At 32.2% G+C, this 19,789-nt stretch overlaps 1 protein-coding gene across 1 annotated transcript; it reads left to right on the forward strand.

The window, feature by feature from the left end:
• The first annotated feature begins 10,902 nt into the window (after nucleotides 1-10,902).
• Nucleotides 10,903-18,648, forward strand: LOC107405069 (uncharacterized). The gene is made up of 9 exons (XM_048467093.2): nucleotides 10,903-11,422; nucleotides 11,653-11,802; nucleotides 12,828-12,872; nucleotides 13,922-13,975; nucleotides 14,129-14,200; nucleotides 14,286-14,372; nucleotides 17,656-17,919; nucleotides 18,203-18,498; nucleotides 18,580-18,648. The coding sequence occupies exons 1-9, from the start codon at nucleotides 10,903-10,905 to the stop codon at nucleotides 18,646-18,648; spliced, it is 1,557 nt and encodes a 518-aa protein (XP_048323050.2).
• The last annotated feature ends 1,141 nt before the right edge of the window (nucleotides 18,649-19,789 follow it).

Below are 19,789 nucleotides of genomic sequence, written 5' to 3' on the forward strand. Positions count from 1 at the left end.
TATTTATGACTAATTAGACACTGCATGTCCAAATCCTAAAAGTTTAACTAGCAGGATGTGGGTTTATTATGTATATTTTTATGTTTAACATTTCTATTTTTTGTCATTACAAGTGTCAACTTACTTTTTTTTAAATGGGTGGTAATGTGATGGTGGTAAGATTTGAATCTAGATTTCTAGAAATTTGAACTCTGATACATTAAATTAACACTAATCTCAAAAACTTAACCTAGTAGAATGTGAATTTATTATGTATATTTTTATATCAAACAGGTATCCCATTCGAAGCCATTCAAAAAGGTGGTAATTAAAATGCACAATTACTGCTAGTCAATATATATATATATATATTTATATATAACTCATAATAACCTTTGGCTTTGATAATAATAATAGTATTATATATGTAGTCATCATAGAGGAGGAGGAGGTGAAATCCCAAAAAAAGTTTAACACAGAGGAGGAGGTGATTCGGCTCAAACAGCGGAAATTGGCCGCAAGTGAATCAGTAATATTAGTTGCAGCCAAAAATGGGATACTAGAAATAGTGAAGGAAATCCTTGAAGAATATCCGGTGGCCATTAATGACAGGGATGCATCTAGGAAGAATATAATAATGTTGGCAGCGGAGAATAGGCATGCGAAGTTATTTAACTTCTTGAGAAGGAAAAATTTCCTGAGAGAAAGCACCCTTCGGAAAATAGATGATGAAGGGAACAGTTTTTTGCACCTAGCCGCAATCTATTCTAAAGATAAACTCTGGCCAATTCCTGGTGCTGCATCACAGATGCAGTGGGAAATCAAATGGTTCGAGGTAACTAATTGTTTAATATATAACAAAATATCATATATATTTATGTACAAATACATATTCTTTTACGGTTAATTACTCGTCAGATATCTTGATAGAATTTTTTCTTGTGCAGATTCACATGTATTCTTTTAGGATAGACGTTGTTTTCATAATATAAATAAATAAATAAAACGCATGAATTCACCTCAAAATTTCATTAAGGTGTATATTTTTTGTGTGTTATTTTAACATCTCGTGTCCAAACATTTTAGTACGTGAAATACTCCCGGACTCGCGTCTCCTTTCGACGCAACAACAAAGAAAAGAGTGCAGAGGAGATTTTCAATGAAACCCACACAACCCTGGTGAAAGAAGGTGCGGAATGGCTTGTCAAAACCTCAGAGTCGTGCTCCGTTGTGGCGGCTCTTATTGCCGCTGTTGCTTTCGCTACCTCTGCTTCCATCCCAGGCGGTAACGACGAGAAGACTGGCAAACCAAAACTGCAAGAACATACAGCTTTTGAAATTTTCGCCATCTCTTCGTTGGTGGCCCTTTGCTTCTCGGTCACGGCCTTAATCATGTTCTTGGCCATCCTCACATCTCGGTTCCAACAAAGGGATTTCGCCAGAGACCTTCCGGTGAAGCTCTTACTAGGATTAACTTCGCTTTTCGTTTTCATAGGAGCAGTCTTGGTTTCATTTTCATCTGGACATTCTTTGGTGACCGAAGATAAATTCAGATATGCCATCTTTCCCGTGTATGCTGCGACTTGCCTTCCCATTTCCATTTTTGCCGTTGCGCAGTTTCCATTGTATCTTGATCTTCTCCGGACTAATTTCAAGAATCCATTTGACTAAATACGTAAGCTGCAAGCTCAAACATGCAGAGGAATAAGTTAATTTGTTACCAAACAATTTTTTTTTTTTTTTGGTGTGAAATTTTTACCAAATAAGTTATTTTCTAAGATGATCTCCCCAAAAAAAAAAAAAAAAAAAAAAGAAAAAAAAGAAAAAAGGTTATTGTCTAAGATATGTGTGTTGATGTATTTTGAAACAGAGTTTTATGATTCAATATTTATGTGCTATGTTGTGATAGTTTCTGATGAATTTCATTTTCCACTTCTTCAATATTATCAATATGTAGATAGGACGTGTTTGCAAGGAATTCAATTGAAAGAAATTTGAGTTATTGTATTAGGCAAATAGCTCTGAAATCTTTTCTAGCAAGTATAGCTTTAATTTGACCAGTAGCTAGAAACTGGGCGTTACAGGAGCCAAATAATTCAAAAAAACAATTCAACCTAATCCAAGCAATAAAATACAAGTCCCTTTGGTCATAAGACTAATAATATGTAAAATCATCCTCTATCCCAAAAACCGTAGCGGATAGGAACAGAACTCAACAATGTAAATCAAACTCATTTTGAATAAAATTGTTTTATATTTTTTAAAATAAATGATATTTTTAAATTGAACTTTTTTCTTTTTTCTATAGTGCTAAACAGTTTTTATATTCGGTTAAACAAGCTATATCTTCTCACTTCTCTGGTTCTTCAGTCAAAAAGTACTTGGATCTCGAAACTTTGATGAGGTGAGCTAAGTATAGCTATGCTGTAAATAAAAGGTAAACTAACTTTTACTTTATCAACATCAATATGAATGATTTAGCATTTGAGCTGTTTACCATCTAACCCCTTTTTTTTTTTTTTTTTTTTTCTGTGCTTTCTCTCTAAGTTATTGAATTCAATTGGACATTTCAAATTAATAATGGACAAAACAAGAAAACTTGCCTACAGGTTAACTGAGATAATAAAAGTTAAATTCGAATATTGTCGAGTAACAAGAGGGGGCCCCCCGGGGGGGGGGGGGTGGGTGGGTGGGGTGGTGGTGGTGCGCAAATAAAAAAAAATAGGGCCGATTCGAACAGAATTTTCAATTATGTAAATCGATTGCAGAACTAAAAGCTCGTGCAAAAACGTTTTTCAGGAAAAATCAAGCTAAATGAAACCCTGCTTTGTTATGAAATGATTACAAGGATAATATATGCCTTTATTTCTTTTACACCTTCACAGGATAAGAGAGAATTGAACCCACCCCAAAAGAAAAAGGGAAAGAAATGCTGAACATAGAAGTTGTGGACTACTCAAGTGAAAAAAAGAGATTTTCAGGAGGAAAAAAAAAAAAAAAAAGGAAAAGAGAGATTTTGACATCCTCTCTACATTACTTACTTTTTCTCCATCATTTACTTTATTTTTGCATTCTTAAAGAAGTACTGTCGTCTCTTTCCCTTTGTATTATGATTTTAGAATATTTCTTTTATATACACGAGTAAACAAAATTTAAATTCTAGTGTGAAACATGCCGCATGGGAATATTGGGGATATACATAACTTCAAATCCAAGTCTTAGAAAAACACTCCTCGTTTATGTAATGAATCTAACATCAAATAATTAAATAGGTTCTTTTTTTTTTTTTTGGTAGGAATTTTATGTTAATAGAAATTATTATGTTTAATTAATTATTTGGTTGTCAATTAATTGGGTTATTTATTTGAAGTAGGAAACAATATTTTTATAGAAGAAGACAACTTTAAGATAAAAAAGTTCCTTACATTTGTAACATGAAGCCTTGTACTGCTTCACCAATAGGTGCAAATCTTATTTATTTATATGACTGTTTCTACAATTAAAATATAGAGAGACACAAAAAATAATTGGTTTCATTCATGTACATTTATCTGCATAAAGAGAGAGTGTGTACAAAATTTGTTAATTGTTTATGGGAATTTGAAATGCTGATATTCTTATAAGAAAGTCATTGTAATATGGAAGACATTCGCCATTTACAAAACTGTTCAACACCAGTGTGGAGCAAATATTATCTTAAAGCCAAAAAATTAAATTATTGCTTAACTCATATTGAGTTTTCTCTTATCACTTATCTTATGTATATGATATGTTGTTTTATGTGTTTTAATGTTTTTATGCCTATAGAAATAGAATTATTTAGTAGAATCCTAATATTTTCTAAATTTTTGTGTAAATTTTTTCAATATTTCTATTTATGAAAGTTAATATTATTTCTTCAAAATTTCTGAAAGTTTGCCTATTTGTTAACAAAAGCATCAGCGGTTGTGTTTTCTAGAATTGGAAATTATATGGTATGCAAAGCAGAGTTCACAATGCAACTTTTACAAAGGGGGATTCTGGAAGACGTTTCTAAGGATATCACAACTTTTCCTTTTTCATCTTTTCCTTATCATCTTTGAAAAATAGAACTAGGCTATTTTGTAACTAGAATGAGCATATGAATTATGAATATAAATAGGAAAAACAGTTAAATCGCAGATATGAGCATCAGTCTCCAACTCTACCAGAAGTAATTTAGAGGGAAACAATAGAAAGAAAGAAACATGTAGGGTTCTACCATGTGAACCAGTTTGAGCTTTGAGTTGAAGAACAGGAAGAAAGAGTTGTTCAAAATGGCGATGAGAGGCGAATGGAAAGAAGTCGTAAGTATATATGCTGCAGATAGTAAGACTCACGATGTAACAGCCCAACCCAGACCACCATCCTGCTGTCTTAATCGACCAACACCCTTTGTGGGTTCTAGGTTAGCGTACAGTTGGGCACTGTAAACCGGCTTCCGGTTCATCCCGCATTGCCAATTCTGCTTACCAAAAATGGCCCACTTGGAGCTCTCGATTCCGCGGCTGCTCTGTGACAGTCCAGACCACCTGCATGAGATATTGTCCTTTTTGGGCCTGGGAAATCCTCTTACAACCCAGCCCTCAAGGTTTTAAAAGGCCTCTCAAGGGAAAGGTATCCACACCCACTTATAAGGAGTGTTTCGTTCCCCTTTCCAACCGATGTGGGACTTCACAATCCTCCCCCCTTGGGGCCCAGCGTCCTCGCTGGCACACCGATTCGGGTCTGGCTTTGATACCATCTGTGACAGCCCAGACCATCCGCATGAGATATTGTCCTCTTTGGGCCTGGGGAATCCTCTTACAACCCAGCCCTCAAGATTTTAAAAGGCCTCTCAAAGGAAAGGTATCTATACTTACTTATAAGGAGCGTTTCGTTCTCTTTTCCCATCGATGTGGGACTTCATAGACGAGGTGAAGATCACGAGGTCTGGTGACATAGCATTGCACGTAGCAGTCTCTGATGGCCAAGAAGATGTTATGGAACAACTCATAAAGATCGTTTCCAGAGAAAGACTTGTACATGTAGAAAAAGTACTTCTAACTAAGAATGAGAGAGGGAATACTCCTCTTCATATTGCAGTGTCAATGGGGAGCGTGAAGATGTGCGGTTGCATAGCTATGGTTAAACCTTCCTTGATAGGTGCTTTCAACAATGATAGAGAGACTCCTTTCTTCTTAACCGCTCTTCGAGGTAAGACGGAAGCTTTTCTTTGCTTTTGCAAAATCTGTGAACCTGGGCAAGGTTCTTATTGTAGGAGAATGGATGGCGAGACTATTCTGTACTGTGCAATTGTAACAGCCCAGACCATCCGCATGCAATATTGTCCTCTTTGGGCCTAGGGAATCCTTTTACAACCTAGCCCTCAAGGTTTTAAAAGGCCTCATAAGGGAAAAGTATCCACACCCACTTATATGAAGTGTTTCGTTTTCTTTTCCAACAGATGTGGAACTTCACAATTCTCCCCCCTTGGGGCCCAGCATCCTCGATGGCACACCGATCTGGATACTGGCTCTGATACCATTTGTGACAGCCCAGACCACCCACATGAGATATTGTCCTCTTTGGGCCTGGGAAATCCTCTTACAACCCAGAAGGTTTTAAAAGGCCTCGTAAGGGAAATGTGTCCACACCCACTTATATGGAGTGTTTCATTACTGGCTCCGATACCAACTGTAATAGCCCAGACCATCCGCATGCAATATTGTCCTCCTTGGGCTGGAGAATCCTCTTACAACCCAGCCCTCAAGGTTTTAAAAGGCCTCGCAAGGGAAAGGTATCCACACCCACTTACATGGAGTGTTTCGTTCTATTTTCCAGCCGATGTGGGACTTCACAGCAATAGCCGGTGAGATCTTTGGTGAGCCAATTTGTCTAGATGCAAATTCTATATTAATATATAATTAAATTGTTGATAGTTCAGTAAAATTCCTGCAGCTAAAAGTCTCTGAATTAATATAAACATAAAAATTGTTTGTTTCTCTTAACATATTTGGCATTCCAGATAATTCACCTGTATAGGGAACTTGTTAATTCTGTGAACGAACGCAGATTAACCCCACTTCATGTTTTAGCTAGTAAACCTTCTGCTTTCAAAAGTGGTAGCAACCTTGGACTATGGAACAGTATCATTTACCATTGTGAGTGTTCCTTGGAAGAGATTTGCTCTGTTTTATCTCTGTTTGTTTTTTTTTTTTTTTTTTTAATCTCTTTGTGTGTATAATACAAGGTATTTTTGTCTGTGCTTTATCATATGGAAGGTATATTTGTGGACGACCTCAAAATAGAAGAAGCATCATATGTCTGGGAATCACTGATAAAAAGTTTCAAGGAAGAAAAGAATCCTAACCATCCAGAAAACTATCAAATTTGCATAAATTTCTTTCGGTTGCTGGGGAATGCTCTTCGAATTGGTACCATTCTGATCTTGTTTCTTTGTTTTATGACATTGGTACTGTTATGTTTTTTAGAAATTCTGAAAATAAAAGTGAAAAATCAGCAAATGGGAAGGCTTTTTTATAGTAGGAATGTGCTCATAATTATGCTAATTGTTTTTATCCCCCTGAAAGTAGAGTGTTCTAATTAACTTAGCTGCTTTTCATTTTTAGTGGTTTACAGCAGGGATCCAAAAAAACAGAGCAAAAGCGATGCAGAAAACCCTGAAGGATCGAACGTTGCTCTCAATGGAAAAAAGACCGGTCAGAAATGCAATGCCACTCTGTTTAGACTCTGTTTCGTCAAGTTATTATGAATGCAAGCTCTCTAACCAGACTATCCAGTGATCTATGAAAAGTTTGATGAAAAAGAAAATCTTTCTTCGTCTACGAATGCTTACAATGTGGTTTAGAACATATATAAATATATATATATATAGATGATAGATGGACACGGAAAAAAAAATAAAAAATATTAACACCAGTAGCACAGATATTTCATATTCTTAGCCATTTTAATCATGCATGAATTGCAATATTATAGCCGGTTTCTTTTATTTGCTGAACAGAGTCCTTGGATGCAAATGTCATAACTAAGCTTAAATGGGTTAAATTAATAGGCCACATTCACTCATATTATATACAATTTGTCCGTACAGGGAAAGAACCAACCCCAGCAAGCGAAGGGCAACACATATGTCCGTCAAATTACAACACCTGCATTGAGTTTGTAAAGCTTATATACAAGTCAATCTTGATCGTTCTTGGACTCGGTAAAGATCCAAACTTAGTCACATATGCAACATACATCTAAATTTCCGGACTTTTTCTTTTTAATTTACTGACAATATTTAATACCGTTTTAAAAGGATCTAATGCCATAATGAAGATAAGGGAAAAGAAAGAAAAGCATAAATGGTCGGTTCAGGTCATGAATAAACTCCTGGAAAGCACTTCTATGTATGAATATGAACACACGGGAGAGGCACCTCAAGAAACCCAAAAAGACGACGGAGAAGAAACGAAACCCTATGAAATTTCAGATGGTGGCGATGTTGCAGCTATAAAAGGCATGCTTGAATCTGATGTCCAGCCATTGACTCGTCCTAACTCTGCTGATTCCTCAAGATCAACCAACACACAAAGCACTGATAACCAAAAGAACAGTACTAATAGAAAAGGAGGTACTTAATTTGATATATATATATATGTCTTTTTATGGCAAGTTTTTAATGTTGGCTAATGTGTATTGGCAAGTTAAAAACTAGTCAATATCTGCACCATAGAAAGATAAAAAGAAGTTAATTATATGGATGTGTCAGGGGAACCGGAGAGGGAAACCTCAGAAATAGAAAACAAGGAAACGGCCATACTAATCGCGAACGGAGTTACTGAAATGGTGGAGAAAATCCTTGAACTTTTCCCGGTTGCCGTCCACGACATGAACGCAGAAAAGAAGAACATAGTACTATTGGCAGTGTTAAATAGGCAGCCTCATGTTTATAAGCTCTTGCTGAAGAGAAACATCCTGAGAGACAGTGTATTTCGGAAATTGGATAAAGATGGGAACAGTGCTTTGCATCTTGCAGCAACTCTTGGAGATTATAAGCCGTGGCTGATTCCTGGCGCCGCATTACAAATGCAGTGGGAAATCAAATGGTATGAGGTAAGCAAATACATTAATTTTTATTTCAAATAATTAATATTTATTATTTTATTTTGTTGTGAATAATATATAATGCAATATCTGCAATCGCAGTTTGTGAAAAACTCCATGCCACATAAAAGTCTAACAACCATATATATATATATATATATATAAATTTTTTTTTTGTTTTTTTTTTTTGTTTTTTGTTTCTCTAAGATGAAAAAGAGATTCTTATATAACAGTAATTCTTTTATAAAATTAGAGTGGCATTTCACCATAATGTAAAAATTAGAGTGGCATTTCACAATAATAATTAAAGCTTAAAATTTTGACATTAAAATGTAAAAATATTGTTATATTTTTAATTTGTTAATCTACGACAGTATGTTGCTCAGTTTCCCATTTGCCTAAATTTTAATACACTAAAAGTTGAGGTAGCAAATCCTTTTTCTTTATTTGTTCCCTCCATGTGGCAAACATTAAAGCATTAGATTCTTGTGAAAGTTGAACATATAAACTCTATTTGGACGGTGTATTTTGGGTTTTGAGGGGGAAAAGAACAATTTTTTCCTTTTTTTTTTTTTTTTCTTTTTTTGAAAGCAAGGAAGTGTATGCATGAAACATGTAACTTTTGGATTGAAGGCAAGGAAGGAATAATTTGGAATGCCACTCTAATTTTAAAGAACTAGTGTCATATATGAATCTCTGTTTCGTCTCAAAAAAAAAAAAAAAATCTGGTTGTTCTACTTTTATACGAAGTTTTACTCAATATTTAATTTTTATTTGAATACAACGAAATTTTGTTAATTAATCACTTATATGGACTGCATAATAATAGAAAAAAATTAATAACAAAAGAAAGCTTAAATTTTTTAAAAAAATTAACAATAAAAGAAAGCTTAAAATTTTTACATTAAAAGATAAAAATATTATTATATTTATAATTTGTTTACCTACGACAATGTTGCTTGGTTGTGCATTTGCCTATATCGTAAAGTCATAAGTCATAAAAGTAGAAGTAGCAAAGTGTAATTTTATTTTTATTTGTTCATTTTGTAAAGTATTCTATTCTTGAAAAGTTGAAAATCTAAATTATGTTTAAAATATGTATATTGAGTTTAGGGGAAAAGAATAATTTTTTTTTTCTTTTTTTTCTTTTTTATTGAAAGCAAAGAATCATACATAATATGTAACTTTTTGGATTCAAGGCGAGGGAAGGAATAACGGCACTTATGTGAGATTCCACATCGGTTGAAAAGGAAAACGAAATATACCTTATAAGAGGGTCCCATGAGGGAAGTAAAACCGTGAGGGATAGGATTGGGCTCACCACCTAGCTTCCAAAGTGGACAATATCTCATGCGGATGGTCTGGGCTGTTATAGTTGGTATCAGAGCTAGTACCCGAATCAGTATTCCAGTGAGGACGCTGGGCCCCAAGGGGGGTGGATTGTGAGAGCTAGTACCCGAATCAGTATTCCAGTGAGGACGCTGGGCCCCAAGGAGGGTGGATTGTGAGATCCCATATCGGTTGGAAAGGAAAACGAAGCATGAGGGGAACAAAGTATGCCTTATAAGAGGGTGTGGATACTTTTCCCTTGAGACGCGTTCCCATAAGGGAAGTAAAACCATGAGGGACGCGTTCCCATAAGGGAAGTAAAACCGTGAGGGGTAGGATTGGGTTCACCACCTAGCTTCCAAAACGGACAATATCTCATGCGGGTGGTCTGGGCTGTTACAACTTATACTTTGAAGAATTGCTATTTTAGATGAATCTCCATTTTGTTTTAAAGAAAAAAAAAAAAATCTACTTGTTGGACTTTTTGCGGACTTTTATTCGGTATTTAATTTTTTATTTTTGTAAAACTAAATTTCGTTATTAATAACTTATGTAGTCTACATAATGATAATAATAACAATATAAAGCTTAAAATTTTTACATTAATTACCATAAAATCTTTTATGGAATGTATACTTACCATATCTAAATTCTCCATATATGTAATGGGGGTTTATGTAAAGATTACGATTTTTCACCTAAGAACAACGAGATTTTTTGAATTTTTGAAAGGAAAACTAGATTCATATGTAACAATAATTCTTTATAATTTGAGTGGCATTCCAAATTATTCCTTTCCCCTTCAACCCAAAAGTTACATGTTCCATGCACACAAATTATTCTTTTCCCCCTCAACCCAGTATTTAGTAGATTCCCAGCATAGTTCAAGTTTCCACAGGCATCTAATGCCGTAATATTTGCTGGAGGAAAGAAACAAATAAAAAATAAATAGAATGATGAAAAAAAAAAAAAAAAAAACAACTGATGATCTCCATTTTGTCAATTAAATAATTCAATATTTTTTCGTATATATATATATACACATATACTATTACCCAAAAAAAAAAAGTATATATATAGTTATACCCAATTATTGTTTTTTTGAAAAAAAAATTAAAAACATACACAATTACTGTCAAATTAATAAATATATAGCTAAATAATATCATTGTTATTTTAAAGGAAGGAAACGAGAAAAATAACAAATCAGGACTATGTCCGGTCATATTTTGCCAACAAACAAACTATATATTATATATATATATATGGTCTTTCTCTATCCATTTATTTTATTTTATTATATTTTTCATATTGAAAATAAAAGGATTCGATTCAGGTCATTCTTCAAAGAAACCGTAACTTTGATAGCTTTTGCTAGACACAATAACTAGGCTTTAAGGGAAAATTAATCAATGCTGGTATTGGCTTAGAGCATACATATATATGTATATATATATATATATAGAAGAGAAGAAAAACACAATGGAAACACCTAGGAGTTCTACGAAGATGAGTAGGGGGACGGAGAACCAAACTCTGTTCAAAATGGCGATGAAAGGTAAATGGAGAGAAGTTGTAGATCTTTGCCAGGAAAATCTCGATCTTATTAGTCAGAAAATCACAAAAACAGGTGCCACGGCACTGCATGTGGCCATCACTGAAAATCAATTCGACGCCGTTAGAGAACTTGTGAAGCTGATTATAAAGGATGACAAGAAGGAAGCACTTAGAGCTAAAACCGAAAAAGGCGATACGCCTATCCATCTAGCAGCATCAATGGGCAGTACGCCTACGTGCAGATGGATGGTGGAAGCTGATCCCACTTTAATTGGTGATCGGAACATTGACGGAGAAACCCCTCTCTTCTTGGCAGCTTCACATGGAAAGAAGAGAGCTTTTCTCTACTTACACAGTCGTGGCAGCATTGACGAACGCTATTCTTATTCCAAAAGGGCAGATGGTGACACTACACTGCACTCTGCAATAGAAAGGGAATTTATGGGTAACATAAAATTCATATACAGGTTTATTTTTGTTTGCTACCAATTATATATACATATATATATATATATATATATAATCTTCTATCAAATTGACTCGAAATACTCTAGATTTCATTGTAAAGGATATACATATATATATATATATATATATATGTATAAAAAATACAAAACAGTATGATTACTTAAAGTGCAATATCGTTAACATACATTTCATGCAATTGACATGCAGATTTGGCATTTCTGATAATTCTAGAGTATGAAAAGCTTGTCGATTCTGTAAATGAAAAAGGTTATACCGCTCTCCATCTTTTGGCCAAGAAACCTGCTGCTTTTCCAAGTGGTAACAAACTTGGATGGTTCAGTAAAATCATTTATGAATGTAAGTACAATGACTCTATTCATTTCGTTTAATTTTTATATTTATATCCAAAAAGATATATAGAATTGTGTATATATACAAAAATAGTATGCGTCACTCTAACAATTAACAAAATTTTTAAATTTTTATATTTATATCCAAAAAGATATATAGAGTTGTGTATATATACAAAAATAGTATGCGTCACTCTAACAATTAACAAAATTCTTAAATTTTTCAAATTTTCAATGCAATATTACTTCAATTTCTTATACGTTTTACTAAACAGAACTACATATATTTTCATATTAATATATATATATATATATATTATTTTCGTTTAAAAAACACGACCCATCTAAACATTTCCATAGACACATTAAAGGCCAAAAAAAATGACCCGTCTTTTTTTTTTTTTTTTGCTTCCAAATAAAAACCTGTCTTAGATGCAATTAAGGGCCCATAGAAATGAAAGTCAAAGCAATTATCATGTCCTTTATGGTCGGACTAGTGACGTAGTTATATTTTTTTAAATAAATTGAGGAGGAACAATTTTATAACTAAATTTTAAATCCATAATTTGAAAATCATAATAGAAGGTTATTACCATTGGATTATCTTAACGGACCACCACACAGTTAAAAATAATTTAGATTTTTGTACATGAAAATATTTTAAAATTGCAATACAAGAACCGATCAAAAAAAGATTGCAAAACAAAATGGGTAAACTTGTTAGCTTGCAAAAATGTTGACTAACCTTTAAAGTTTTGTTAATTCGAACGTAAAAGGATTATAGATGCATAAAAGTTTCAACGGTGGGTTTACCGCTTTTAAAAGTAAAATTTTCGAATTTAATTAAATGAATATGTAACTTTTTATGAATATGAAAGCGTATATCAAAACAAAAAGTATACAACATGCAGGTTTTAATATTAAAAAAATTTTAATCCTCCGTAATATATACGCATTATTAAGCAGGCTCTATTTAATTAACATTTTTTTTATATGTATATCACATCATCTTTGTATGTAATTCTTTGATAGGTCTATCTGTGGAGCTTTACGTAGATGATGAAATCGATAATAAAGGTAAACATGATTTCTTACAAATACTAATTAATTAGCAGTAGTCATATTTTTTCTTACAAATACTAATTAATTAGCAGTAGTCATATTAATTATCCAACTAAGTTTTTACTTATTAATTAAAGTGACACTTTCAGCATTCACTCTTTTTAAAAAGATTTAGAAATCTAAAAATTGAGATCTTTAATATTTATCTATTTATTCGGTAGTGCTGGGGTGCCAAATTATTTAGCAAAATGTGATTAGCAATTATATATTTTTTAGCTCGATTGTATATGAATTTCCAAGAAAAAAATTCCACTTGAATGGTTAAACAATATTAGAGAAAAATATATAAAAAAATAAAATTTCATATCTCATCAATTTAAGCTTTTAGAAAAAATGATAATTCAATTTAATATCAAAACCTGCTTCAAAAGGTTTCTAGATTCAAAATTCAAAAAAATAATAATAAAATAAAATAAAAGAACTTCAAAAGTCAAAAAAATAATAATAAAATAAAATAAAAAACAGGTCTACATATTATTTGAAGTGTTAGAAAGAAAATATAAAAGAAATTAAAATTCACTTCTCATCAGTTTAAACTATATTAAATGTAAGTTTAATAGCATTGATTGCTAGGTGATGGATACAATTTCCTCTTTTCAGAAAAATAATAGTACACAACTTAAGTCACCGACCACAGAAAAAACAATTGATATAGAGAAGTACGCAACAATATTGTTTAGCACGAAACAATGAGTGTCAATAATCAATTAAATGTCAATATAACTATAATAACATTTTAAAGCGTAATTAATTCATATTTTTGTTGTTGTGAATATCAGATGATTTACCCTTGCCTCTTAGTAATGCTCCACCAGGTATCGATAATTCCTACTCTGTTTTAATCTCGTTTGAAAGCAAGCTTAGCCTTTGTTAGGATGTGATCATTTTTAAACATCTATGTGTTTCTATTGTTGTAATAGTTTTAACCATCTATAATGTATCAATATGATTACCTTCTCTTTTGTTCTTTTTTCCTTTAACGTATATCACATCATTTTTTACAGACAAATCATATGATAGCAGTGATACATCTGTGGACAGTACTGTCACTCAAGAAGGTAAATATAATTTCATTCAAATACTAATTAATTAACAATAGTCATAGAAATTAGTATTATCATGGAACCTATAGATCATTAAAGATTTGCACATGTGATTATATTGCCAATCGAACTTCCCAGTATTTCTAGTTTTTAACTTACCAAACGCAGAAGAAACAGCTGATGTAGAGAAGCAGGCAACAACATCAAATAATAAAGACGTTCAAAGTAAAACTTCCCAAGGTTTTGACAATTCCTAATCTTTTTTATAACTTGTAATTTCATTAAATGAAACTAGTGGAAATTTTGATTTCTCCTCTATACACAGAGAGTAAGAAACTAGCGGAAAAAAGATTCATGTTCCGCGACTTTATCGGATTTTGTGCCACTGAAACATTGGGTCTTATTGAACCAGGTAAGGGTAAATGCATTTAAGCAAAAATATATATATATATATATATATATAATTACAACTATAGGATTATGATATGTTGGGAGCCTATTAAAGCATGTTGGGAGCCTATTAAAGTTTTAATTAAAAGTTGTCACTTGTTTAATTAGATTTTTTTTTAAAAAAATTGCGATATAAGGTGGCATTCTATGTATCACATCACAAATTTTATGAACTTGGAATATGAATAAACATGCTAAAAGCAATTTCATAACAGTGTTCAAGAATTTGTGGAAACAAAAACTTTATTTAAAACATAACACTATATGAAAATACCTTAACAATATACGAAAGTGCACTAATCAAAACTAACAAAATAGAATAACAAAAATCCTACTATAAAAATTTAATCCTAAACCATAAATAAAATAAGGACAACTAAACGAAGTCTGACACTATGTCAAATCCTAGTCTACTTACCAGTTCAACTAATAAATACCTAAAACCATAAGAAAAGTAAGTGAGTAATAACTTAGAAAGCTACTAGTTTTTCTTTTAAATTAAAATAATTAAAAGCATACTTTTATAGATATATAAACCAAACATTCAAACACATTTCAAACATATCTTAATACAGATGCAATTAGTTCATTACATGCAGTAAATAAGCTTAAACACAAAATTATTCATAGGTCAAATATCTTCAAGACTAGTCAAAATAGTCATGCAAATTTATTACCAAAAAAAAAATTTGAGATCTCATATTTTCATATTTATCTAACTATCAGATATATAGTATGACTTTCCATACGACCTACAAGCGATCCAAAATAAAATTAACATATGTGAGACAAATACAAGTGAAGAAATCATAGATTTTTAAAATAGATGAACACTCATGCCTGAAGGTGAGAGCTAAACCCTTACTCTGATTTCTAACAAGTCTTCCACATATAACAACATGTCTACATCGAAGGTAAAGAACCATAAATCATTAGAGAAGATTCTAACATGATTCATCTCAACATATGAACATATACATACAAATATGAATAACTAAGGAAGATTCAAAAACAAGTCAACATAAAAAGATTCAAAAACAAGTCAACATAAAAAGTATTTCAAACTCATAAACATAACAAAGTCCCAAAAATCACTTTTTAAAACATAATCATTGTTTTTTTTAAAAAAAAAAAAATTGTAAGTAATTTACAAAATAAACATTTATCAAACAATACATAGGCTTTGTTATGATTCCAGAAAAAATCCAGTGAACTTATCTTGAACATGATCAAAGAACAATCCAATATATTGAATATACTTCAGTATAGATTCTCAATCTATAAAACAAGTTTAAGAATATCATATAAGTACAATATATCCAACAAAACCAATGACCAGAACAATAGAGCTACCCAAATAACCCCTTTTAACTCTCTTCCAAGCAAAGACAAAACTAAGAATAATTAAAACATAAATTTAATACTAGTAGCCAAAGCAATAGTGGACCTTATAAAACTCCTTTTAAGGTCAATATACAAATTCTAAATCACTAACTATAAAATCATAAACCCATAACATATTATCATATCATTAAAACTTCATTATATACCCAATATCAAAAATTATTCCCAAAACAAGAATTGATTCCTTAGTCAAATGATGTCATCTAAATATGAAAATTTAGAAAGGTATTGTACACATGCATAACTGATTGTAATAAAAATTTCATATCAAAACCATAATTAAAACCCATTCAAAACTCATTAGAAAATTGACATAAAAATACTGAAAATATCAGATTTTTATAAATATACATTTGATGTCCGATCTGTATCTTATTCATAAAATTTCTTTGTCATTTGAAATTTTATAGAATAATACTAGGTACATTTGTGTACTCATATAAACTTTTTATGGCCCTAAGAAAAGTAAAAAATATGGTCAAAATGAATTTAATATATATCTTATTGACGAAAACTGAAAAAAGGTGGTTCGTAGGGAGCTCAATCTAAAGGAAAATTCACAATGAATAAAATACAGGACCAAAAAAGGTGAAATTTTACATAGTTACACTAGATATAGCATAAATACTTATTAGCTTTTCAAAGACCAAAAAGTAATTTTAATAGAATTTCTGCCCTTAACCGAGCTGACCAGGAAAGAAAAGCTGACAGCAAACATACATCACTTAGAAAATCATACCGGATAAAATATATGGAATTTTAACCCAAAATTTTACATAGAAAAGCTAGACATACAGAGGATACTGCATATAAAATTTCAAGTCAAAACAACTTTTTTTATCCCTATTTTGAAATTTTATAAATTGGCCATACTGCTGCCATAGAAAAAAACCGGACAGGAAACCTAAATTTCAAAATTGCAAAATAAACTGAAAACAGATCCAAATTGACTCAAATAAGATTGTAAATATTCATGAAGATGTGTAATATCATCCATAAAATATTTGGAGTCAAATAAATTTTGTAGATATTTAAAATAATTCCGAATAGTCACATTATACAGATTCTAACAGAAATTTCGTTTTACGGTTTCATAATCTAAACTTCAACTTAACCCTAGAAATCCATCCCATAAACCAAATAAAATCCTATAAAACATCAAATAAACACCTAAACACAAAAATATCAACCTTGACAATCCTTTGAAACTTCTAATTCCTCTTCTCTATGCTCCAATAAACCCAAAGATCAATGAGAACCTCCAATAACAAAGAAAAATTTAATTAATCTAAACCATTAAACAGAGATCCTAAAAATAGAACCCTAATAAATGAAAACTTACATACCTTATCTATAAACTCTTATAGATAGGAATTTTGGTCCCTTCTAAACATACATATAAATAGACCTAGGTTTTCTAACTCTAAGAATAATAATAATATAATTTTTATTATTAATCTAAAGTAGTAAATCAAAATAAATAACTAATATATAATTTCCTAAATAAATGAAAGCATATAAACAATAAATAAAACACACTATTAAAATATATATTTTTTAAAAGTCGCGTGTTGCACTAATTAAGCACTTCCTAATGGTCGTGGATCCTAATTACATGTAATTAATATGATATATTACATCAAATTATATTATGTAATTTGGGAGTCATACCCACTTAATGATGGGCGTGCAAGCCTACAGTACCAAAACTTACATATATATATATATATATATATATATATTATATACAAGGATCTTATCCAGGACATCCTTGATTTTATTATGTATGCAAACAATATATAAACATCTTCCTAATTACCTGTGAATTAATGTTTGAATAGTAACTCTGAGGATAAAGAAATACATTAAAGACATACGAGAAACAAGAAAGAAGCATGAATGGAGTGTTGCAGTCATGAATAAACTCCTAGAACTTGCATCTATCTATGTGTACGTAGACCCTGCAGGTGGAAACGAAGACAAAGTACACCCTGCAGGTGGAGACGAAGACAACCCATTCACTGTTCTTCCCCTAGAGTATCATGAACCTAAACAAGAACACCACATAATCGAAGACACCTCATCCAAAGTTATGCAAAAATCTGGTAATTAAAATGCACAATATATATATATATATATGTATGTATGTGTGTGTGTGTGTGTGTGTGTGTGCGCGTGTGACACCTCATCCAAAGTCTTGCAGAAGTCTGGTAATTAAAACAATAATATGTGTGTGTGTGTGTGTGTGTGTCTAGTTTTTGCTTTGGTAATTATATGTATAAATATATATATATATATATATATATATATTTGTGATAATCACAGGGAAGGAGGAGAAAATCAAATTGGAAAGACGAGAATCAAACGAATCAGCAATCTTAATTGCAGCCAAAAATGGAATAGAAGAAATAGTGAAGAGCATCCTTACAGAATATCCAGTGGCTATTAATGACAGGGATGCAAGTAAGAAGAATATAGTGATATTGGCATCAGAGAATAGGCATTTGAATTTATTTAAATTCTTGATCAACCAAAACTTCCTGAGAGAAGGTATCGTTCGGCAAATGGATGATAAAGGGAACACGGTTTTGCATGCAACCGCATCCTACGATGATGAAAAACATAATCTCTGGCCAATTCCTGGAGCTGCAGCACAGATGCAGTGGGAAATCCAATGGTTCGAGGTAATTAATTAATTAATTAATTGACAACAAATTAAATTAATATACACTTTTAACATTTTCTATGAACATTCTATTATCCAGGATTTTTATGTTTTCGATAACACTTATCCACATAAGGATAGGCATAAGCCTGCAGAGTATCCGGGATAGAAGAATATTTAACTATCTATATATTAATTCTTCCATTTTTTATTATATTTTATTTTTATTAGCACGTGAAATCCTCGATGCCTGAGAACGTCACGTTTCCACCAAACCATGAAGGAAAGAGCGCAGAAGAGATTTTCAGTAGCAAGCACGCAAAGCTGGTGAAAGAGGGTGCAGGATGGCTGGTGAAAACCTCAGAATCGTGCTCTGTGGTGGCGGCTTTGATAGCTGGAGTTGCATTTGCGACGTCGTCTTCCATCCCTGGGGGTCTGGACGAGGCAACCGGCAAACCCAAACTGCAAAAGCAGGTGGCTTTCGAAGTGTTCTCCATCTCATCGTTGGTGGCGCTCTGCTTCTCTGTCACGGCCTTGACTATGTTCCTGGCCATCCTCACATCACGCTTCCAAGAGAGAGATTTCTCCAGAGACCTTCCCTTCAAGCTTTTAGCTGGTCTGACGTCACTTTTCGTTTCTATAGCCTCCATATTGGTTTCTTTTTCATCTGGCCACTCTTTGATGACAGAAGATAAATTCAGATATGCCGTCTTTCCCGTTTATGCCGTGGCTTGCCTTCCCGTTTCTATTTTCGCCGTCGCCCAGTTTCCCTTGTATCTTGATCTTCTCCTCACTAATTTCAAAAGCCGGTTTGATGACCGCCGTTTAAACTTAATTAATCACCTAACTTACCAAATCAGCCGGGTATGGAAGTTCATCAGCGCCTACCTAAATCAAAGGAGAACAAACAAGTTTGAAAACGAAAATTGATGATCATTACCAATTAGGAGGACTTATATATATATATATATATATATGCTGATGTGGCAACTATTAATAAAATGGAAGTGCATTAGTCCAAACAGTTTTCTAAGAGATTTTTTTTTTTTTTTTAAAGCTTTGTTCAATTATATATATATATATATATATATATCTCTGTTGTATTTTGAAATACTTTATGGTTCAATTTTATAAATATAAATTATTTTTTTTTACGGCCGGTTGATCAATCGTGAGTCAAACGAGAGTCTTCCCATTAACAACCTTTGGCAACAAAAGTTAGAAGATATAATTGTTTAATCATTTTATTTTCGTCATTAATGAAGTTTAAATTTTAGTACTCGTTGTTTTTTCTTGGAAGGCATAATAGC

This window comes from Ziziphus jujuba, chromosome 9 (assembly GCF_031755915.1).
Source record: "Ziziphus jujuba cultivar Dongzao chromosome 9, ASM3175591v1".
In the NCBI taxonomy this organism is placed as follows: Eukaryota; Viridiplantae; Streptophyta; class Magnoliopsida; order Rosales; family Rhamnaceae; genus Ziziphus; species Ziziphus jujuba.